The 21,956-nt window shown below is 52.5% G+C and overlaps 7 protein-coding genes across 7 annotated transcripts; 2 read left to right on the top strand and 5 right to left on the bottom strand.

Moving 5' to 3' along the window:
• Positions 1 to 632: 632 nt before the first annotated feature.
• K460DRAFT_91498 (uncharacterized protein) lies at positions 633 to 3,524 on the bottom strand. The gene is made up of 2 exons (XM_040938804.1): positions 1,461 to 3,524; positions 633 to 1,364 (listed from the first exon to the last, which is right to left on the bottom strand). Exons 1-2 carry the CDS (start codon positions 3,439 to 3,441, stop codon positions 769 to 771), a joined length of 2,577 nt encoding a protein of 858 aa, XP_040792036.1. The 5' UTR covers positions 3,442 to 3,524; the 3' UTR covers positions 633 to 768.
• Positions 3,525 to 4,147: 623 nt separating this feature from the next.
• Positions 4,148 to 4,911, top strand: K460DRAFT_91517 (uncharacterized protein). Its single transcript, XM_040938806.1, has one exon. The coding sequence runs from the start codon at positions 4,390 to 4,392 to the stop codon at positions 4,837 to 4,839; it is 450 nt and encodes a 149-aa protein (XP_040792037.1). The 5' UTR covers positions 4,148 to 4,389; the 3' UTR covers positions 4,840 to 4,911.
• Positions 4,912 to 5,702, bottom strand: K460DRAFT_91516 (uncharacterized protein). The gene has a single exon (XM_040938805.1). It carries the CDS (start codon positions 5,564 to 5,566, stop codon positions 4,985 to 4,987), a length of 582 nt encoding a protein of 193 aa, XP_040792038.1. The 5' UTR covers positions 5,567 to 5,702; the 3' UTR covers positions 4,912 to 4,984.
• Positions 5,703 to 9,129: 3,427 nt separating this feature from the next.
• On the bottom strand, positions 9,130 to 10,229 carry K460DRAFT_365359 (uncharacterized protein). Its single transcript, XM_040933161.1, has one exon. The coding sequence runs from the start codon at positions 9,902 to 9,904 to the stop codon at positions 9,413 to 9,415; it is 492 nt and encodes a 163-aa protein (XP_040792039.1). The 5' UTR covers positions 9,905 to 10,229; the 3' UTR covers positions 9,130 to 9,412.
• A 1,000-nt stretch (positions 10,230 to 11,229) lies between these two features.
• Positions 11,230 to 11,400, bottom strand: K460DRAFT_265657 (uncharacterized protein; the record flags this gene model as incomplete). Its single annotated transcript, XM_040927499.1, has 1 exon — positions 11,230 to 11,400. A coding segment is annotated over one exon (171 nt), but the record flags the coding sequence as incomplete, so codon positions are not given.
• Positions 11,401 to 13,774: 2,374 nt separating this feature from the next.
• K460DRAFT_376099 (uncharacterized protein) lies at positions 13,775 to 14,775 on the bottom strand (the record flags this gene model as incomplete). Its single annotated transcript, XM_040934839.1, has 2 exons — positions 13,775 to 14,708; positions 14,753 to 14,775. The coding sequence occupies 2 exons, from the start codon at positions 14,773 to 14,775 to the stop codon at positions 13,775 to 13,777; spliced, it is 957 nt and encodes a 318-aa protein (XP_040792041.1).
• Positions 14,776 to 15,183: 408 nt separating this feature from the next.
• K460DRAFT_376100 (uncharacterized protein) lies at positions 15,184 to 18,316 on the top strand (the record flags this gene model as incomplete). The annotated part of the gene is made up of 5 exons (XM_040934840.1): positions 15,184 to 15,194; positions 15,254 to 15,287; positions 15,337 to 15,454; positions 15,511 to 15,785; positions 17,294 to 18,316. The coding sequence occupies 5 exons, from the start codon at positions 15,184 to 15,186 to the stop codon at positions 18,314 to 18,316; spliced, it is 1,461 nt and encodes a 486-aa protein (XP_040792042.1).
• Positions 18,317 to 21,956: the final 3,640 nt, after the last annotated feature.

The following is a 21,956-nucleotide window of genomic DNA, read 5'->3' on the forward strand; positions in this document are numbered from 1 at the left end:
GCTGGGAGAGGCGAGATTGGCAATGTCGCACATATCATTTGCGCTCCATTATTGAAGAAATGCAAGACGAAAAACAGTTTGTATGATGAGTTGATTGTTCAAGATTGCAGCCCCCTCCAGCTCAACCGACTATCTATTCGCAATTTCTTGGTTAGATACCAACGAAATTGCCCATTCTCAACGTACAGCCACAGCCAACCAAACCATGCAGTGAACGATCCTCGGGCGCAAGAGGTGTGCGCCGCCCTAATGAAAGTGAAGAAGAGAGGGTTTGTCATACAGCGCCCGCCAACGCGGCAGAAACGCGGAAGAAAGGCATGTCTTGGAGATACGCAGTCAAAATACCAAGCAGTATGCCGTTGATAGATATAGCGAAAACGAGAAATGCGGTGTATATATGCCGCCGCTGTAGAAGAGGACCAGTCAAAGTATCCCAGATGTTGGCCCGTTCCCTGCAAGATGCAATGCAAATCAGGACCCCATAGATAGATACCCATCCTCCCAGTACTGCGAAGAAAGATACAAAAGGAAAATGCTTAGTCAACGAGAGTTAGAGAAGTCCGGTTCGCGTATGCATCGCAGGTGTAATGCGCCATTAAATATTCATTCGCTGATAAACTCCGTGTCATGCGAGAGGGGTGTGGTGTGTATGGAAGCCATAATGTCGTGGCATCAACATGTAGTCGCGGGAAAGCAAGGCTGCAATCCCACGAAGTAGAGGGACGTAGGATGTGTGCAAGACGTTTTGACGTCTTGGGATGTGGTGGTTCAAGTTCGTGGCGAGGAAGAGTCCTTGGAAGACTTCCAAAATTTGAGCTTGCTCAGCCGGTTGTTCTTCTTCTTGTCCTTGGTAGGTTCGAGACACTCAGATTGCGGGCGCTGCTCAATGGACAGCTTGCTTCTCTCGCTGTAAGAAGAGCTGTTGATCAGTCGAGACAAACTAGCAATGCTAGAGCGCTTGCGGCGCCGGGTTTCCAACTCGCTCGGGTCGGAGCACAACGATGCCGTGCGGTCGCCAGGCCTGCGAGGGCTGGCAAGTGGGAAAGCGTTCTGCATAGCGATAGTCATGGTCGACCTGGAAGATGTCAGGGAAGGAACATCGTCCACCGAGACACGAAGCTCAGGTCCAGGTTCCCCAAAGCGTGGTGAGGGCATCGGAGGATAATCGCTCATCGATGAAGCTGAAGTGCCTACGCGGGGAGTGTCGAAGGAAATTTGGCTCGAACGGTAATCCGGCGACGAAAAGGATGAAGTAACAGTGTCAGGTGTCATGAGGCTCTGCTGCGGAAGCGGGAGTGACAAGTTCATCACAGGTTGCTGTTCCTTCACTTCATCCGCTGGTGGCTGTGGCGTGACGGTAGAATCGGAAGAATGCGTTAGCGAAGAAGTTCGAGGCTCTTCATAATCCTCGACTACCTCGACAACATTGGCGTCCTGGGGTTGCTGAGGGCAATGCTCACTGGACACATTCTGTGGAAGCGCACGGGGAGACAAAGGCTCCGAAGAGTTGACTTCAAAGCCCCTCTCTGTGCGCCTAATACCAAGGCCATCATTGAAGTTCCAATTGATGGCCGCTCCTTCCTGCTTGCCGTCTGCTTCTACGACCGAGATCTTGGGCTCTTCAGCCTCCTCGGTTACAGACGAAGGTTTCGAATCTCTTCTTGGAAGGCTCAACTCCTCTTCCGGCTCCTCTTCCTCGAATACGTCAGCCATCGGGGAAGCCGTAGTAACTGACGAGGACCGAAGATCGAACGGCACCAATTCGGGTGCACTTTCCGTTCTTCGATGATTGGGAGTGACACCACTAGCACTGTGCATAGCTCGTCTGTGAGCTGAGAAACCACGCTGATGATTTCGCGGGCTAGAGCCATTGGGTGTGTTGAATGGTCCCAGTGCAGCGTCCAGGTCAATGATAGGACTCATGACATCGGAATCGACACGAGTCAATTGCCGGGGTTGCCATGAGGCATAGTTAGTGTCGACTTTTAGCTCGGGAGCTGAGGACTCGGTCGGTGAAACTATAGTGACAGTAGTATCCTCATCGAAATTGGGTTCCCAATCCAAGTCCTCCGATGCATCCGTGTCTTCAGCATCAGGGACCGAGTCTGGTGGAGGTGTCGCGACCCTTGCCTTGGATTTCTTGCTGTGCTTCCCTTTTCGTGGAAGGATCGAGTTCGCCCAAGACTTGACTTTGCGAGGCTTGCGAGTGAATTTTCGTGGAATTGATTTGGTCTTCTCAACGTCTTCTACGGATTCCTCGTCATCAATCATTGGCGATGTGAGGGGCAATTCAAGTGAGTTTGAAAGAGCGGGATCAGAAACACTCTTGGGAAGCGTGTGGCTCGAGTGATCGGTACGTCGTGACTCTAGTCGGAAGAAGCCTCGTCGCTTGACCGGAACTCGAGCATTTGGGGCAGTGGGCGAAATGGGAGAAACAGCGGACATGGGCCGTTTCCGGTCAGACGGTCCTCCACTGAGCGGGCTGCTCATGAATTTGTCTAAGACAGCCCCGGCGGTACTTGGTCGTCCTTCATCCTCGACCGTGCTCAGAGACGGACGACCTGCGCGAGCTGCTTGTGGACTGCTGCCTCCTACGATTGACGAGAGACTGTTCGTCGCCGAATGGCCTCGAATTGTAGACATGGATGTCTCGGTCTCTGAAGAGATGGTTGAGAGCGGGCGAATGTACTCGATTCTATCGGAGAATCCAACCCGAGCCCTCGAAGGTGGCCGTGCAGTCGAGTCGTCGTCCGCACTAGTATCCCGTAATGATGGTTGCGAAGTCGACCTGTTGAACGAATGACCGAATTTGAACTCATTGTTGCCTTCGGACGGTGTAGAGGGTGCACTACCTGATCGCGAAGGAGCGGGAGGGCTCATCATTGATGACAGATCGTGGGAGGAGATGGCACCCGAGCGGCGATGAGCATGGCCACGACGGCCCGCGGGTGGACCAGGTCGCAGTGTGGTACTCGGAGGAGGGAGGACATCATCGCCCTTTGTAGGACTGCTGCTCATCAGTGCCGTGCCGGCGCCACCAATGAACTCACTTCCGCCCCTTCTATGCCCGTGGATCGGTTTTGACGGCGTTGTTGGCAGTGTCGTAGGCGAATGTGGTGGAGAAGTGCCTGTGCTTGTTTTCGCAGCACCTGCAGGATTGAACGAAAACTCGGGTAGGGCATTGACAGACTTCTGCCTCTGGTGCGGCATTGACGCTCGACGGCCTGTTGGATAGGCCTGTAGCGACATTGGGCGTGAGCTGATCGGTACAGGCTCTGAAGACGATGCGTCTGGCTCTCGCATGGGGAATGAGAATTCGGGATTAGGGATGAGTTCTATGGGGCCGGCATTGGATTGTTGTCGACGCTGATAAAGCGGTGAGCCTATACCCGCAGACTGCGACTGTGTAGCCTGGTGTCGTGGCAGGGCAATCTGAGCCATGGTAACTATACTGGCTGCCCTTGCGGTCGCCGCGAGTTGCGGCGGACAGGCTTGACGAAATTAGGTATGGTACCGCCAACGGACACACTGCAGAGTGCGTTCCAGGGACAGCGCGGCGGATGCAGACGGGTTGTGTCTGGTTGGATGGGCGGGCGGGCGACGAGGTGCTACGAGTTGGAGCACAGCGGAAGTGAGACGAAACAAGCGCTCTCGAGGTACAAGGTGCTGACGCCGCGATTACAACTACCGCAAAACCGTGTCAGCACGTAGGCAGGTGAGGTGACGCTCAGCAGGACGGGTGCGTACAGGATATATAAGTTGAGGTGATGGAGGGCGCGGTAAGTCGCAATGTTGGTAGGGTAGATGGCGTGGGCGTGGTGGGAGTAGGATTGAGTGAAGCCAGTACACCCAAGATTAAGGAATGACAGGGAAATGAGCGGACAGATACCGCACGTCGCCTCGGTGGGGATGAGGGCGACGATGGGCTCCAGAGATGGCGAAGGTTGGGAGGAGGGGGAGGGGTGGCGCGGAGGGGAGCGGCGGGAGAGGTGGTGATGGGCAGATAGGCGGAGTGGGTGAGAGAAGAGGCACCTGGGCAAGCCGTCGCTTTTGTCGGTCGTTCCTTCCCAGGACGGCGACGCGCTAGCACGGATGGCCTTGGGGGGAGCAGGGGTATCGCAGTTCGTGGCTGACCCCCCTGCAAAGTGGATAATGCTCGCTGTCGCCCATGTCATCCACGTCCCCTCCTCATTTCGTCGTGGTGCCTGGTGCCCACCGTATCCCGAGCGGCCTATGCATGTATGGTTGTATGTATCTATGCTGTATGTATCTAATTGTATGTATCCATGTATGTGAATCTAAACATGCGGCTGTTCCTGAGCACCAGCACCACCACCACCACCAGCCAATCTCCCTACTTTTCCCTCTCACAAAGACGACACCCCCATCATGTCCTCCTCCTTCTTCTCCTCCTCCTCGGTTGCGCCAATGCCTGCTCATATCGTGTTATTAGACTGGAGCACCTGCGTGGTTAGCTCCCTGTCCGTTTGCAATCACCCTGCCAGCTTTTCAACAACAACAACCACACAAGTCCAACCTCTCCACACTGCCGCATGCGGCTCTCTCGCTGTCTACCCGCGAGAAGCAGATGAACAGCCCTTGCGCGCTGCGGGAATCTCCCACTCGCTCAAGCCGGCTATCCATCTCTCAGATCTTTCTTGGCTACCCCTCTTTCGCTCTTATTGCCCTCTAATCCTCCTCGGGCACGACGGCAAGCAATCACAGCGCATGGATACCACTTGCCCGCTGCACTTCCGCGTGCCAACACTCACAGCTCTCTCGTCTTCACGCGGTCCGAAGCTCATCACCTCCAGCCCGAGTCCGAGTCTTCGACAGTGAGATTGGCATGACTGACATGTTTCACCGTACCCGTTCGAGGTGGGTCCATCCAACCCGGGATGGAATTTGGCCAAGCTTCAATTTGATATGCATCCGCTGTTGGCGGCCAATCGACCTAGCGACGCCCGTTTTGGGAGCCTACTAGCTATGCAGGGGCAAGTCGACGCCTCTTCACTGCCGAGCCTTTCCTCTTCCATCCCATCATCGACGAGCTCGACCTTGCCACCCATAAATAGGTTGTGATAGACGAATTGCGGAGAAGCGGGATCAAAGAAGCAACGGTGGTTTGCTGCCTGGCTGGGCGTACAGCCTGCCACAGTCGTGAGCAGGAGGATGACCGTGCGAGGCTTGAGGAGATCGCGTTGCAGGCAGGGTGAGTAGCTACATGCACTTTCAGCATGCATTGCTGGAGAACAACGTCAATGGCGGCTGGCGGAAGGTAATAGATAACGGTGCAGATGCATATGCTGTGCAGACATCGTTTTGGTAGGACGGTGACCTGGGCCTCGAAGCTGCATAAGGTTCGACACCCTTTGTGTCTCAAGCCGCCACGACGGGGGTTCCAAGGTTTACAGTCAGTCGGCGTCTGTGCAACGCCATCGGCAAGCTTTGCTTTTCTCCAGATTTGCTTTTTGTCGTCAATCGTGATCATGCTCGTCACACTTATTAGTCGCTCCGCCCAACAACCAGCTATGTATCGCTTACCCGCATTGCTAATGCAAGCCATTGCGAATTCCAGGTACGACTTGAAAGCATGTGTTGCTGTGAGCACGCCGTGTGCCAGCTGGACATGTTCGGGTCGGCGCTTTTTCTCCTGGCTGGCTCCCAGCAGCTCGCAAGAGCCATGCCGGCCCTCCCGAGCAGTTAGTTTTAGTGATGAGTCCAACGTCATAAGCAGTATCATGATCTTCAGGGTCTCATCGGTGCCAATTCCCGAGTCCGTCATGGCTGCAAATCCTCATCTTCTCAATCTCCACCTCCCTTTGGCGTCGACAAGGACAAGGCCAGAGGTTGTCCGAGGTTGAGAAGATTTTTACGAAGCAACACGAAAACACGTCCTTGGGACGATGCCGATCGTCACACGGCCAGCGTGATTTCGGCCTAGCGATCCGATCTGTGGGTTGTAGCGCGCGCAACGGCTTCACTGGTAACCTCTCGTCCGCCTTGGGGACCACATCTTTTGTGCCGGGCGGAACGAGCGGTGAGAAGAGCAGGCTCTGTTCAACAACAAGACCAACACCAACAAGCATTCGCTTCTGGGCTCCACTTGGTCACACCTGATCGCAGAACCGTGAGTGTCGTCGAGCTTCCAGAGCTGCTCGGAATCCGCGCTTCTTTGTTGTGCCTATGCCTCGCGCCAGTGCTACCGTGGTTCGCAAGCGTTGGGCACCGCCACGACTGCCTCCACGCGTCACTATCCTCTCCGCATTCATCCATTGGCTTCCCAGCGCTACCAAGCTTACAACTACAGCATCCCAGAGGGAGATTCCATGGTGCACGACCCCTGCCGCCTCTTCCGTCTCCAGCAGCTTCCGGGGCGACTGCGCATGCTGTCGCAATGGATAGTGGCTCAATCAGGGAGTTGCTGGCAATTGTCCATGTTGCATACGTTGCAAGGTCGGCGCAAGGAGCGCGGGGAATCAAGACTCGCCGTCTCGTTCTCCAGATGAGATTGCCAATTACCGAATGCTAAGAATCTCCTGAATGGACCTCGAGAACAACAACAAAGAAAGTGCTGACCATTTCTGGCCAATGGCTGGCGCCAAGCCACACCTGCACCTTCCCTTTTCGACCACCACCCCATCATTCCTTCCAGCCTCACAGACGGAGCGCAATATCCGAACAATGTAAGAACTGATGCCTTGATGTCCACCACAACGGCACTTGCGCTTGGTTGATATGGTTTTCGACGAGAGGGCCTGTGGTAATTTGCTCGTTCCTTGCGAATACCATCACTACTATCGCTAATGCTCACCCAGCGCCATGTATTGGCTACGTCCCAGCCCACAGAGCCTGCCACTCATAATGCGTATAGCCAACCATCTACCGTCGCAACACAAAACAACTCATTACAGCTACATATCACTCAAACTGCCTCCGAGTACTGCACCTTCTGTTTCTCCCCCCACCGTCCGCCCGCCTGTCCAAAATGGCCCCCATCTTCCCTGACGAACCAGATGCTCCAGCTCCACACCCAAAAACCGGATCCGAAATGACGTGCAGCCTTTACCGGCAGTTTGAGATGCAGGAACACCTCGTACAGCTGAACCTTTGCAACCTTGTAATTGAACAGCCCGATGTGGTCTACTTCCACAAGTGATTGCATTTTCTAGAAACAACCCGAACTAATTGCACAGGCAGTCTAGATGACATGAACGGCTACGTCCTTTCACGACTGTAAAGCCATCCAAACCTCCTGACCAGCCAAGTAACAAGTGCCTTTCTGAGTCGCCAGTCTCGGTACTCACGGCAGCATCAATTGCTTGTTCTTGGCCAACACTTCGCTTGCTATCGCCGAATGTGTCTGAGCTGAGCTGTCACGCGTGGCTGGCTAAGCAATCCCAGACACACAGCGCCACCTTGCAATAGCGTTCACATCCCTCCATCCCGTAACGGAGTGCCCGTCACCTGCTTCGTTTTATGCCAGTGTACTTGTCCTATTTGCCAGCGTAGGTGGGTTTGGCTTACGGCTATACGGAAGTCCAAGCACTAGACTTGTCTATCTGTTCTATCCACGCTACCAGTTTTTAACAAACTTGGCTCGGCGATAAACGCTTACACCGATCATAGCCACGCAAGTCATCGATCACATCTCCGCTTGGGGATTGCGCAAGGGAGCTGCTGACTGCGCTGCTGCTGATCCAACAGCCCGGGCATTGCTTACAGAGCGCCACGTTTGTTGAAACTCACGTCAATCTTGCATCCAGCTCCCACAATCATTCGCTTTGGAGCGACATGTTCAATTGATGCACCTAAGCCTTCTAATGTAATACAACACAGTACTCTCGAACATCATGCGTACTTCGCATTGCTATGAGGAGTTGCTTCTCTCTAGCTGCACATTGCCGAGGCTGAACTCGTATCGCGACAGTTCGATTCTGCACCTTGCCTTAGCGCATGCGCGACACTGATCGGCAGGGCTGACAGAGAGTTGTTTAACTGGGCCATTGCCTCGCCTTAGCGCGGTGAAAGGCTGATGAATATGGGAGACTTCTCCACACCGTCGCACGCCTAACGAGTGGCTTACCTCCATGGCACTAGTGAGGGCATTCGCAGCGCCTATTGCGGCGTGGTCGACTTGATCTTCTTTGCTGCACACTCATACAGTCGAGGACGGCGAACACCATCTCGGCGTCTAGGCAGTCCCACGGCGAAGTGCATCCCAAGTTCAAACGCAAGAACACTCTTCCAAGCGATACCAGCCGGAAGTGCCTCCCGCCCGGCCAACGTTGCCTCAACTTTCGGCTTCTCTGCGGCGTGGTCAGCTAGTGGTGTACGGCACATTACCATGACTGGAAAACTCCCAGCAGCCGTAGCGCTGGGATTGCATCAAGCGTGGCCCGTCTAGCTTCTCATCGGTGAAGACGCCCAGTTGCCATGCGGTATAGCAAACTTGATACTATCGATAAAGCTAGTAGGCCTCATGCTTAAGGGTAAGTCTGATATAGGGCCCAGAGCTTGTGCGACCTTGATCGGTGAATATCACTGTCCACGAGGCCTGTTTCAGGGCCCAAATTGGGGTTTGCACTAAGCCACCAACATGCAAGGCCGTGGTGATGACGGTGCAGCATGCACGCAGCGACTTGGGATAAGCAAGTGAACGACGGGTTGGGCGTGTGAAGCGCTTAACTTGCGTTTCATACCTGTCCCAAGCAACTAACATTCGTTAGTTTCTTTGTGGACTGGATTGCTGTGTCAATGGGGCTGTGGACGGCCCCTCTGCGCCACTGAGTAGTAAGCAAACAGTATACGTACTTGAAAGGATATTTTGACCTCAGACTACAAGCTGCCGAATCTCATAACATCGTTTCGATTCCTGCACTGTAATTTTATAGCCTGGTTAGTTTAAGTAATCACTACTCACTGTGTCATGTGAACCGCACTACTACATTGAGCTTGAAGTACACGGTCAAGCCGAAGCTGCATTGCCAATAGCACGCCGTCTTCACGTCAACCGTATAGACTCATAGATGCGAGTCGTCAACTAGTCAAAGAAGACGTAGCAACGCCAATGCATGTCCCAAAGTGAGCTAAAGATCTTGTATTTTAGGCACAAATATGCTGCACCCACTGGATAGATCTAAATGAGCGACTGTTGGTATGTTGGCCAGGCTAAACAGCTTCTACTTTGTTTTCAGGATAACCAGTGAATATATAAATGAGCGAGCGATAACAATAGATAAATAATCCACCCCCTTCTCCTTCCTCTCTCCTCCACCTCTCTCTCCATGTCTTCCGCGTCTCCTACACAATTTCCATTCCTATCCATCTCATCCCACACATCTTGCCTCTACCAATGCTTCTCCGCGTCCTTCTTGTCCTGTTTCGCTCCTCTTCTACCACTTCGAGCCGCTTAACAGCTACCACCGCTATTGTTGTTGCAAAGGCAAAACTTGAACGCCTTTCCATCTCCACTATTGGTCTTATCCGTATAACCCACGCCGCTCTTATAGATCTGCGTGTTCCCCTGGAAACACTTTGCATAAACCTCGTACGCCATTTCGGCGAGAGCATCATTGGTGTAAACCGGGCCACCGTGTTGGTTGTACAAAGCAGTGTTCGAGTAGTAGTTGACGGTGGCGAGGCAACTACCGTAGTAAATGCCCACGCGACCGTTCTTGTCCGGTCTCTGAATCGTCTGATCGTTGTTGTGTTGGGATATCAATTTGACGCAATCGGATCCCAGGGCGCCATGATTGTTGTTGCAGGCGATGTTGGAGGCCACGCGCTTGAAGATGCCATGGGATGGGTTTGCGCTGGTGGAGCTGCTGAGTTCGATGGGCGAGGCAGTAACTGTCCCGACGACGGACAGGAGAGCAAGGCCAAGGTACTGTTGGAATAGCATCGTGATGAGATTTTGAAGTCAAGTGTGGGAAGTTCTGGCTGTGGAGTGGTGAAGATTTGGTTTGTTGGGCGATATCTGGTTCTTTATGTATGCTCGTCCGGCGGATTCGGCGCTTCGTTGAGCATCTTCAGATTTCCAGCTCTCGGTGTCGTATACGAAGGCACAGTCTGAAGTGTGGAGTTATTGTTAAACTAACCAGGCAGGTGAATGAACCTTCTAGCTATCATTGTCTCGTTTTAGCTTGGAGCCGCATCGGCCGAAGAAACACCACGCTTCGTGGCATAGATGGTGGTGTTAATAATTGTTAGGAAAACGCAAATCAGCCCATGATAAGTGGTCTTCGATTGGCCTTCGCCTGTTATAGTTATTGCTAGAGCTCAATGCGGGGGGAGTAACGTGTCGCTAGTTTTAATTGGAACCTATTTAGGTCGCGGGTCGGCGCGGACTTCCCTTAAACCTTACATGATCAGCCTCATTATCCACAGCGCTCTATTCGTCCCCATCACAGGGCCAACAGGTGCTTCTTGACGCCTTGATGTGTTAGTTGATCGGCTTGGGACTAGGCCGGTGACAAGGTCCAACATATAAGCCACTAATATGCAAAATGGTGATGACTGAGCCATGATAAGCAACCTGGACGACACTATAGACTGATTGAGCGTCCACGCCTCGAGTTCGAAGCGCTCAACTTGTGTTTATGCCTATACATTCTCATTCTATGCGAACTAACGTCCATTCTTTTCTTTTAGGGCCGGATTGCATAGTGGAGTCGTGGACGATCATTCTGCGCGGTTTGAAGCATGTAGTGTACGTACGAATGGCGACTATTTCCCCGTATAGGATTTAAAGGCAGTTAATAGCAAATGAGGATCGAAACCTTACGATGGGCTTTCGAACTGTAACAACAAGCTACTAAATCTCATGATCATTTCGGTTCTTTTTCAACTAACTAACCCCATAAACTCATCGATAGTCAAGTAGTCATTACTCAATTTACGTCATGTGAACAGCACTACTAACTAAGCCTCACATAAACCGCCGAGTCGCAAGCGTGCTAATATGCTGCTCAATCAGCGTACGGGCGGCTCTAACTACAACGCAATCGAGTGGTGCTCGAAATCACGGTCTGCTACGGCTTGGCTTCAATGCAGTCTTGAACACAACTTTTGCCTTGCACAACATTGCCTTTGCGGATATGGAAGTACTTTCATCATTATAATAAACGTCGAGATGACGTACCCCGGATTGCTGGTAGCTTACGTTTCATTACTCAAGACTAGCTTCAGTCGTTCCAGATCCGATAGCCCCTTATTTTAGTCAAACCTTCACTGCGGCTCTCCGCATTCCCCACAAATCATGAGGTACTCCCCCTTCGTCGCCCATACTATCTTTCCACCGCATTCATCGCACCGCTCGTGGCTCGCCTGTAGCACATTTCCATCACTGTCCTTTTCTCCTTCATCCACTATCTCTACACCCGTCAAGGTTGTCTTGTACTGTTTTTCTTGATCTTCTTCGATCTTCGGAGTCTTAGGGTTTGAGCTGGTGCCGAACGTGCCTGTCTTGTCCCACTTCTCAACGTTCTTTAGAGAGGAGGTGGTGGATGGGCGACGGATGTGCTTCATGGGTGGTCCGGTATGATAAGGGGAGGTCGAGGCGTTCATCTCGGAGTGTGAAGTCCCATATGGTGATCCTGGGTTTGTGCTATGGTGATCGTGCGATACAGCGGCTGCGGCCAATAATGGCGCATGGCCAGGAGCTTGTGCATCATATTCGGCGACTGGGACTGGGGCTCTGAGCTCGGGGTTCTCATCGGATTCGATATTGGTAGTCATGCTGGGCGACTTGAAGGCAAAGTTGTTGTAGACTTTCGTAGATCTGGGGGTGTCAAGTTTGGGTTTTAAGTCTTGGTTAACGATGCGTTTGAATAGTGTGCTGTGAATCTACAGCAACAGGTTCAAGCGTACTCAATATCTGGAACCCAAACAGGAGGTACGAACGGGGGTTACAAACAGGAGTAACGAACACGACATGATTAAGTTCTAACATATTCACTTGACAAATAACCATGCGATAGCGCAAGAAGGCATATTCAATGACATCGGCACTGAACTTCGTTCATGTAAACAATCACTATATGCAAAGCGAATGCAATGGGGAGAAAATAAGAGTACTGAAATCACACCACTGCTATCCAAAGTATTCAATAAATTGAGCGTGAGTAAGACGAACGTGTTACCAGGATCTGTATATGTTGGCAGACGAAACATAGACTCCTTCACACTATCAGATTCTGTTAGTAGACGAACATTCGGACTTTGAGAACTCGGATAAACACCGATATGAACCGTCACTTCTGAGCCGCCTATCTTTATATCTAGTTAACAAGCGAACAATCTGAGCCCGACAGAAAGAGTTCCTACCACGAAATAAGGAGTTCTGCGTCTAATACTGATTGACGAAACATCACATTACTTGCACTTCGCTAGAATACTATCCTGATTCACACAGCATGAAAAAGCATGAAGTCATCATTAAGCAATATCTAACACTGTAAACAACGAAGAGTGTTTGTCTTCAGTTTGGCATCTCACACTCCCCACACTCTAATCCTAATCGGGTGTAATACAAAGCTGCGCTGCAGTGCCAACACTCGCCGAAACCAACGCCATAGGGGACCTCGTCATCGAACTCGTCGTCATCAGATTCGTCGTCATCGTCGTGGTTTTGGTCACCACTATCATAGTCCTCGTCGGTGAGAACGACATCGTAAGGTCTATTTGGCATTTTTGGGGCGAGGGGGTTTATATTCGTATTCGTGCGTTTACCGATGCGTACACTGGCTGCTTAGTACGTACCACAGACGATGTTGGGTGTAACGCTCGATATCCAGATTCGGGGGTTGCTTGCGGAAGTTGGAAAGGCAGGTCTTTGGGTCGAGTGGAGATGGTGCTATAACAGGTCGACTGTCAGAAATTACGTATAGTTAATTTGGCGCGACGAGCGTTAGGAATTAGAAATAGGCCAGAGGTAGGGAGGTACATGAGTCTTACTGAAGGAGAGTCTTCCAGAATGTAGAAGTGACTCATATCGAATTGAATCATGATCATGAATACAGGCAACTTCATCCTCTTGGAAACTTATATCCATGTAGAAGTCTTCACCAGGTTTGCTTCTTACATACATCGACATCAAATTCAACAGTTACCCCGTGAAGTACATCGGCATCGCCCATCCCCTCAGATTCACCACCACGACCACGAATATAAATACTTCCTCACCAAGCAGCTCTTCTCGTCTTCATCCCCTTCTTTCCTTAGACCCGCTGTGCTGTTCCCTGTAAACAAGCAATCAACAATCCCGACGACTTCCCCCAAGCACTTTGTACAAATTACGGTATAAACATTATAGACGATGCCAGACCCAGAAAGACCAGAGAGACCAGAAAGACCGCCAGCCCCTATCATGCGCCGGCGTACTACATCGTTCCTCGAACCCACGGACAAGGTACGTACCGGACCGAAGTATGTAGCGCCTCGCTCGCCTTCGCCTTATCCAAGGCTTCCACGCTATGAAGAGGGGACCGCGGAAAAGGAGGGACGTGTAGAAGGTGTGTATTGTAAGATATGCGGGCATGCGTTGCTGGAAGCGACCTTGGCGTGTGAGGAATGTGGGGAGGTAAGAAAGGTTTGAAGGGAGTATGGAACACAATATTCTAGAGTGGAAGAGGGTATAGATTGAAGATAAATCCTAAAGAAAGAATGTATAGCAAGCTCAGCACTTCAGAGGATTGGCATCTTGGATACGTGAACGGAGGATATGTCTTACACCGCAATTGCCTCGGCTGTTCGACTTGACGCTATTGCTCGCTCACCCCTCCCTCAGTTCTGCAGCGGCGAAGTAGCCTTTACTCTCTACTACGCCCCGGTCTTTGACTACTGCGGTGTACTTTACTACCCACTGCGGCTCCACATCCCCCCTCAGCCCATCCTCATTCCCCTCTCCCGCCAACACTCCCGACCCATGCTCCCCTGACCCCAATATCTGCCTCAGGGTACCCCGTGGTAAGATGTTCGTGCAGTCGTTATGTGTAAGCAGCTCAATCTGCTGTTGCTTTGCGTAGAGGATGAGCGGTTTCGGAACCACACAGCAATCCCTCACATTAATTTGATTGACACTCGGTTTGATCTTGGCCTGCTCCAGAAACTTGCTCAGCCTCGTCACTCCAAACTCGGCTATGCCCAGCTTCGCTACCAGCCCGTCCGATTGGAGCTTCTCTAGCGTCCGCCACGTTGTGATCATTGTCTCAATGTCTTCGGGTGGGACGCCAGAGTCGAGGCATCCTCCGTCGTTGTTCTCAGAGGTAGATTGAGGAGCGGAGGGAGGGTCGTCCAAATCAGAGTCTTCATCGTCGGCGTCAAAGGATATTCCCGGGAAGCTGACAATTAGTAAGTCTATCGAGCTTGTGCCCAGCTCTTTTAGCACTAATTCGATGGCTTCTCGCGTTTGTGCGCATCGCCTATTTGCTGGTATATTCGGTAGGTAGAAGAGCTTGACTGTAATATCGTAGGATTTCCGGGGCTCGCTCAGTAGTGAGGGTGTATGTGTGGGTATGTATAAAGCGGCGTCTGAGTTTGTGGTCCATGACTTGTAGGACGTATTGGAGGGTGCTTGCGTGCCGTTGGTCGGGGGTGTTGTGGACTGGTGAGAGGAGAAGTTTGCGCGGAGGGAGGAGGTGAGTTCTGTATTTGACTTTTCAAAGAAGGGGCGTCGGATCACAGAGGGGCTGCCGGACATGATGTTCCTGGGGTTGTTAGCTAGGAAATGGAGAGGATGAAAGACTCGTACGAGGTGGATAGAATGAGCTTCATGGCGGCGCTTGGGGGCTCGAAAGCCGTATACGGGTCGTCCTTTGCGCGTTGAGACTCTCTGAGGGCTACGCAGCAAGTCACAACCAGTTCCAAGTAGGAAAGAGGGAGTGAATGTTTGTCAGCGAGTGGGTGGGTCTGGGCAAAGTTGGCGCGTTGCGTGTACGTGGGTGCTGGGCGAAAAGCTGGCAAGGGTGCCAATTGTGAGCGAAGGATATTTCGATTTGCCAGAGAAAGATCAGCGGGTGCTCAAGTGACTCTGTTCTGATAATCTATGGCGGGGTGTGGATGAGGGCGCATTGACGTGCACGCCCGCCTCGCGGGGCTGAAGACTAGTAGGACGACCGATCTCCGAACTTGTTGCTTGCAAAAGTGCACCAACCATACCACAACCCTCTCCCTCCAGACAACATGACCATCAAGTGCGTTTTCCCTTGGCATCATATCATCTACCTCCTGTGCTAGACTCTAACTGCTGCAGATACCTCATCCTGCTCTCGCGGCAGGGCAAAGTGGTTGGTACCTCACCCTGAAATGCCAGATGCCTTTGCTGAAGCTCGGTAGCGTCTAGCCAAGTGGTTCACCACGCTCGCGCCCAAAGACAAGGCCAAAATCGTAAAAGACGTCTCGCAGCTCGTCCTCGCCCGCCGCACCCGCATGTGCAACTTCTTGGAGTACAAAGGTTGGTGGGTCCGCTGGGGGTACTGCTTGTTCCGCTAGGCTCACCCATTCTCCCAGACACCAAGATCGTATACCGCCGATATGCCTCCCTTTTCTTCATCGCCGGCTGCGACTCGACCGACAATGAGCTGATCACTCTCGAAATCGTCCATCGCTACGTCGAGCAGATGGACAAATACTACGGCAACGTGTGCGAGCTCGACATCATCTTCAACTTCCAGAAAGCATACTTCATTCTCGACGAGCTCCTGCTTGCGGGCGACATGCAGGAGAGCAGCAAGAAGAATGTGTTGAGGTGTATAGGACAGCAAGACAGCCTCGAAGACATGGAGGTGAGTGAGGCTTGATCAACTTCGTCGCTTCGCCGCACCCATAGCGCCCTGTGGCTGACGCGCCTTTCTTTGGCCAGACCGAGGACGACATCGTCACCAAGATTATGTAACATCCGTGTACGAGGCGCACAGTTACATAGCCCACAATTCCTGGTGGTTCGCGTCGACCGTCCGCAAGAGCCCTCACTAACGGTGCCTTGCGGCCTCCAGGATGCGGACGACTTCAAAGGCCGGCTTCGAGACAGCGGTATTGTGTGATGGAGTCACACCAAGCGTCTGGTACGGAATGAATTGCACGGCGTCATAAGGTCATGGCGCATCAAGCTCCCAGGTTGGCGAGGTCGTATACCACCATTGTGTTCCTTGACGGCACTTGTTACGCTAAAATCTTTCTCCCACGGATAGGTGTCGTCGCATAGCGGGACAACACAGTTCAGCGTGGTCATTGGGGGGTTTGGAGAACGCACCATCTGCCATTCTGCCTTGTAGAGCGGATGGCGATGGCTGTACTCTGTCTACTACATTACATTCACCTCGGCCTAGCGGGCATTGCTCGACTCAGCTAGGTTTGGCACAAGCGGATATGGGACTCGAACATGATGACAATGTCATGCCATCGAGGCTTCACCCTTGCTATCACTTTGACCATCCGTTCTCTTTCATTTTTGTTGGTTCTAACCTACTTATCCATCTAGTTTAGGGTCCTTGTTCAAGTAATGACACGTTGCGCACACTCAGTGACAGCAATCGGGTTCGGATCATATCATGATCCTTCTTCCAGAACCCTAGCATACATATATCAAATAAAAAGTTGCCGAATCCCCTCAGGGTTCGTTACCAGGCAACCCAACTACTGTACTGTCTCGTCTCGTCTTGACATGCTTGGCAATGCCACCGGATATGACGCTCTACACAGCATGCAGAGTCGCGCCGAGTATCTCGCAAGCATCGCGCAACACTAACGCCAGGCTCCACACCAGTCACTTGTCGCCAACTTCGCATTCCGTCTCCTCGACTCTTGTCGTTGGTGGAGACGAATCGTCGCGCCGCTTTCGTCTGGACCAATGAGGCATAGACGCATGCCGTCGTGCTGTCTTAGCTCAGCAGCAGGGCCAAGCTAGGATCCCCTTCTCCGCAATCGCCAGCATCCACGTCGACGCAGCAACAACTCACACCACTCACCGCGATATCGCCAGCTACATGTCCCCTGCCTGCTAGACACCGTCTGGCCGAGCAGCAGTATCCTCTTCTCTCCGCAGCCAGCCTAGAGTTGTGTCTACTCGTTGTATCGGCTCGCGCAGGCCACGCCTCACCAACAAAGGAGCACCTTCAGCGAGCAGCTTCGGCGCGCTGACACCACCACCGTGTCCTTGTGAAGCCCACGTCCAACGCAATAGACAACGCAACATTTAGTGAAGGCGAAACAGATCCCAGCCGGCGCAATGAAGGTGTGTACTCGTAGCGATAAGGCTCAAAGCGAACTTCTGGCTAATCAGGCGGGTCCGCAGTACCTAGATTTGTGCGCCCTCCACGAGGTGAACCTCGCCCTCAACTTCGACACCCAAGACACAGCCATCATCGGCGGCTGCGATCTTTGGACCGTCAAAGCCGCCGGGAGCGATAAGAAACTGTACAAGCGCATCGAGAAGACGCTCGAGGAACGGCATAAAGAGCTGCTTTCCGCCGTCGCAGGCCTCTCGGAGCAATCGGCCGCGCAGTTCGCAGACCAGCTCAACATTGCACGAGACACCCCCTTCGGCACCTTCAACGAGGCTGCGAACCGACATACTTTTGCCTACCTTATCGCAACGCTAAACGCGACACACATCGACTACGACTTTGCAAACACCCTAAACCCCGACGAGTTCCGCCGCGAGACACAAGCCACCTTTATGCACAAGATCGACACTACAATGTACTACCTCCGCCCACAAGTCTACTCCGCCGGCCTCCCCGCCGGCGCCGTCACACCGCTTGGCTCACCAATCTGGAGCCCACGGAGTTGGTACTTGTTGGATAGCGAAATGGACATGTCAACCTGCGAATACTACGCGTGGGAGCCCTCGGACGACCCGTTCGCCGACGACGGCGCAATATGGAGTCATCATTTCTTCTTATATAACAGGGATCGGAAACGTGTGGCTTACTTCTATCTCCGGGGCGTGTCTGCGCTATCAAACTCGCCTAGCATCGCAATGTCGCTCATGTCGAAGTTCAAAGCCACAAAAGTCGAGAGCTCGGCCAACGCGGGCAGTCGGAAGCGTGCCGAATACTGGCTAGGCGATCGGGCACGAAAAGGACTCGAAGCGTACGGCGACTCTGACGAGCTAGACAACATGGTCATTGACCACCCGGGCGATATTGTCGATGCAGAGCAGGAGAGTTACATCCCTGCCAGGGAGATGAGCATGGATGCCGACTACTACGAAAGTGAGGGCGGTAGCGACGTGGAGAGCTTGGCGGGGAGGGTCAGAGGCAAGAGCGGTGTAAGAACTATGAGCGAGGGGCTCATGGATCGCATGGAGCTGTGAGCAATTTCGACACCCTTTCCGCGGATTCTCAACCTTTGATGGGCACGACACGGCGAATATTGAAGAGGCACCGTCATTCAACTTTACGGTCATGGGCCTTTGGTTGTATGGGCATTACACGCGGCGTTCGGATCTCTGGATTCTTTGTTTTTAAATCATCTCTTACTGGCTCTTGAGCATGGCGGCCATGACAGGGCGTTACGTCGGTGGGAGCGACGCATCTTACGTCCTTGTTTCTTCGTCTGAGCTCGAGATACCCCACCCATTTCCTTTTTGTTTGTTTATTTCTTCTCGGCTATCCTCTGGTTGGCGGTGGACATGATGTCATGATGGGTAATGTGTAGAGAAAGTAGGCTCGGTCTGAGCTGAAGGGGACCTTTGTACATGATATCGCCTTGGAGGCTATGCAAGCTATGTCAATCTAATCTGTTCTCAACTGATTCGTAGTATTACATGTACTGACAGTGGTTTAGTCTAGAGAGATACCGGTTTATAAATTGGTGGATTAGAGTGTTGCTACTCTTTGTCAAACTTTGCATAACTCTTGCCGTCGTCAAATAGGCGGTAGTAGCTGAAGGCTTCACTAACCGTCTTCCCATTTGGACGCTCAAGATTGGAACAACTAACGGAAGAACGAACTGAACGACGCGGATGGAGGGCCATCAGTTTCCCACCTCAACAGTTCAAGCGCCCAGCACTGGCAAGAATTGAGGCGTATCGGTAAACCGACCAATGCATGCAACGCACCGTGTGTGTAACGAATCGCCAATAGCAATGTTTGTGTTGCGTCAACGGGTGTGTGGCACCTTGTCAGTCACACAGCAGGGGTCCTGAACGGTAGACCTCGAGCATACTTTGTAGACCGTGTTTCATCCAGTGCAGCCGAATTGAGGATTGTGCCGTCAAGTACCTACCCTATGTAAAGAGACCCTGTGACGAGATCAGCGGCACAAACCCCAGAAGAGCTGCTGTGGAAGCCTTGCTAGTGAGCATCTCAACAAACTTGGATGAAGGGCCCTTCGCCGCTGTTGAGTTTGAGATGTGTGCCATGCTCGGCATAAGACGTGTGGATACTAGTCGAGTGGTGTGGAGCACATCTGTGGCGGCGCGGAAATGAAAGGGCTTTCCCGCAACGTGGGGTTTTATTCCGATATGTAGAAATGATTTACCCTGATATCCCAGGAGACTGCGTGCAACTGTGTTCCTAGTAGGGTCTGTCGTCTTGTTCCCGGCAAATAATCTGCCATATGAGTCAACTAGGGCGATGGAGCTGTAAATCACAACCCTGCGCAACGAATCAGAGACTCGGGAATAAAATATGGGTTGGAAATCAAGAGACGTAAAACGGCGTAAAACGGCGACACGTTGTCAAGCGGTGGGTTTAGTATATTAGACTGGAATTGTGCCTCGAGGCTGAAAACAGGTGACATGCGCGGAATACATGCTAGTGAAAGGTAGCGTATAGCATTCTTTGGGTCTTCATTGCATGCCTCAACGAGTGTGCAGGGGCACACACACGCCACCCGCCTGCCCGGATGTCGAAGGGTAGACCTTTAGGACCGGGCGCGGGATGGGAGGCAACTGAATTTTGGCAGAGGTCCATCGGAAGCGGAAAACTAAAAGCCCGGGGAGCGAACCGGCAATGAAGCGAATGACTTGCAAAAACTTCCCTGGAATTGAAGTATCACAGGATGACGACGGGCTGCTAGATCGAAGCTGTGGGGCTTAGCGATAGACCCTGTCGGAGAACAGCGACAGTGGATAGAAATAGCCATGGGCTTGTACTAGACTGGAGCGACAAAAGTCATGAAGACGAATAGCGTACGCCTTGTTGACGTGGACATTAGCGGTATGACTCGGTAAGTGTTGCAGCGAAGCGCGAAGGCTGGCTCTTGACTCTCCATATGCGCTTGGAGGTATCTAGACGTACCGATATCCAATGATAACATAGAAAGCGAAATGCAGCATGTTGCGAGGTACGTACCTAGACACGTGAGACGCAAACTTTGAAGCTGACTTCACGCCAGTTGCAAGTTACCTAGGCAATGCCAATCACAGCTAGCCTCTTGGGCCTCGTTCATCCTCGTGCAACAGTCGAATGCAAGCGTCAGCACGGTTCCATTCCATTGGGTAGTTGGCCAGAAGCTCCAAATGTTTGTGCTGTTAACGCGATCGCATGTTCAACACCGGGTAGCGACATAGCTTGAAACGAGGCCACGAGATCTTAACGCGGTCTAGTGCCAACGTCGTTACGACGCACGGCAGCAGATGGTCGAAACACTTTGAATTCCCGATGTATGCGCGTTGACCATGATGCAACAGAGCATCATGCAGGCCAGGGCGTTGCAGCTTCTTCATCAGTCGCCATGCTTCTACACCCAAGGTTCGCAGGTGTCGGTCCTGTACAAAATAGTGGGCTGAAATGCCGCAACTGCCAGCACACGGTAGCCTGATAGGTTGGGCTGCAGGTTGAGATAGCGTGACGGTTGTGTGCAGGCGTTCAGGTAGAGTACCAGGGTAAGCGTCTAGGGAGATGCATCGGGATTTCCATGTCGAGTTAGCACCAGGCTGTTGCTCTGAAGCGAACGGGACGCTCGTCATCGAGTCCGCATGTGCTCCCGTCTCGGTTGGCATGGAGCTTGTGGGTTCTGCTCTCGATTCTCGTCCGGCCGGTCAGAACTACGACATGTACTGTACGAGCAGGAGGCTGTGAGATGGTTTATCGCGCGCGCTGCATGTACGACACTATTGGCCCAAGCCCATGTACCATGCGCAGGTGTTGCTAGGATGAATGATGGGATTTGCTTAGCACTGTCGAAACCGATATATACGTACGAGACAAAGATGGTAATGAGGTACTTCAGCGGCAATGGTGGCATATGCTTTGTTGTGGATGGCATGGTTGTTCATCAAATTCCGTGTTCAGTATGATCTACCGTGAGTAACTTGAGATGAGCGCGCGGAGACTTTTCGATCTGCGTACTACAGACGTTTGGCGGGCGATCGTTAGGATGCCTGACTGTATGGCTGTAGACGGATTGGTGCGCTATGTGAGGCAGTCTGTTGTTCGACTGTTCTTCCACCACTGTTCGATTGACGTATGTGGCTTTCCCGTTGAAGGCTCAGTCGCGCACCAGTATGCCGATCCGCCACGAGTTTGGCGATGCTCTTAGACGGCAGGGGCTGTTTCTTTGCCACGGAGCGCGACGTCACCCGGCCAGGATTGCTGCAGAGACTGAACGGGGAGAGAAGCCATGGCATGGTGGCAGTAGCCGAGCCGTGCCTGTGGCGATGTAGAGTAACATGAGGGAGCTCGAAGCCGTAGCGAGAGTAGTTCGCAGGGACAAACGTGCAATGGCAATGTAAAGGCATGCCAGCTTACGTCACTGACCAGCAACTGGGACGACGAGCGTATGGCTAGAAAGCTGTTCCGGGGGCTGTCTCGTCGCTGCAGAGGGTCAGGTGCAGGCCGATACCCACAGCGACCTATTGGCAGGTTTGCGGGTGGGTACGAGGCGCGCGCAGGCTCATTGTGCGCCGGTATTCCGGTGGTGGAGGAGGTGGTGCTGGTGCGTCGTCTTGTCTGTGGACGGATTGGTGCCGAGATGGTTCCGCCCAGCGCAGAGTACAGTTCCCGACA

Source organism: Cucurbitaria berberidis (genome assembly GCF_010015615.1).
Source record: "Cucurbitaria berberidis CBS 394.84 unplaced genomic scaffold K460scaffold_2, whole genome shotgun sequence".
Classification (NCBI taxonomy): Eukaryota; Fungi; Ascomycota; class Dothideomycetes; order Pleosporales; family Cucurbitariaceae; genus Cucurbitaria; species Cucurbitaria berberidis.

Bases quoted from the DNA above. Each gene is read 5' to 3' on its own strand.
- K460DRAFT_91517 (XM_040938806.1), top strand. From the start codon at position 4,390: ATGTCCTCCTCCTTCTTCTCCTCCTCCTCGGTTGCGCCAATGCCTGCT.
- K460DRAFT_91498 (XM_040938804.1), bottom strand. From the start codon at position 3,441: ATGGCTCAGATTGCCCTGCCACGACACCAGGCTACACAGTCGCAGTCT. The intron at 1,365-1,460 runs GTGAGCATTGCC...CGCATTCTTCCG, and splicing joins GCTTCCACAGAATGTGTCCA to ATTCTACCGTCACGCCACAG.
- K460DRAFT_91516 (XM_040938805.1), bottom strand. From the start codon at position 5,566: ATGGCTTGCATTAGCAATGCGGGTAAGCGATACATAGCTGGTTGTTGG.
- K460DRAFT_365359 (XM_040933161.1), bottom strand. From the start codon at position 9,904: ATGCTATTCCAACAGTACCTTGGCCTTGCTCTCCTGTCCGTCGTCGGG.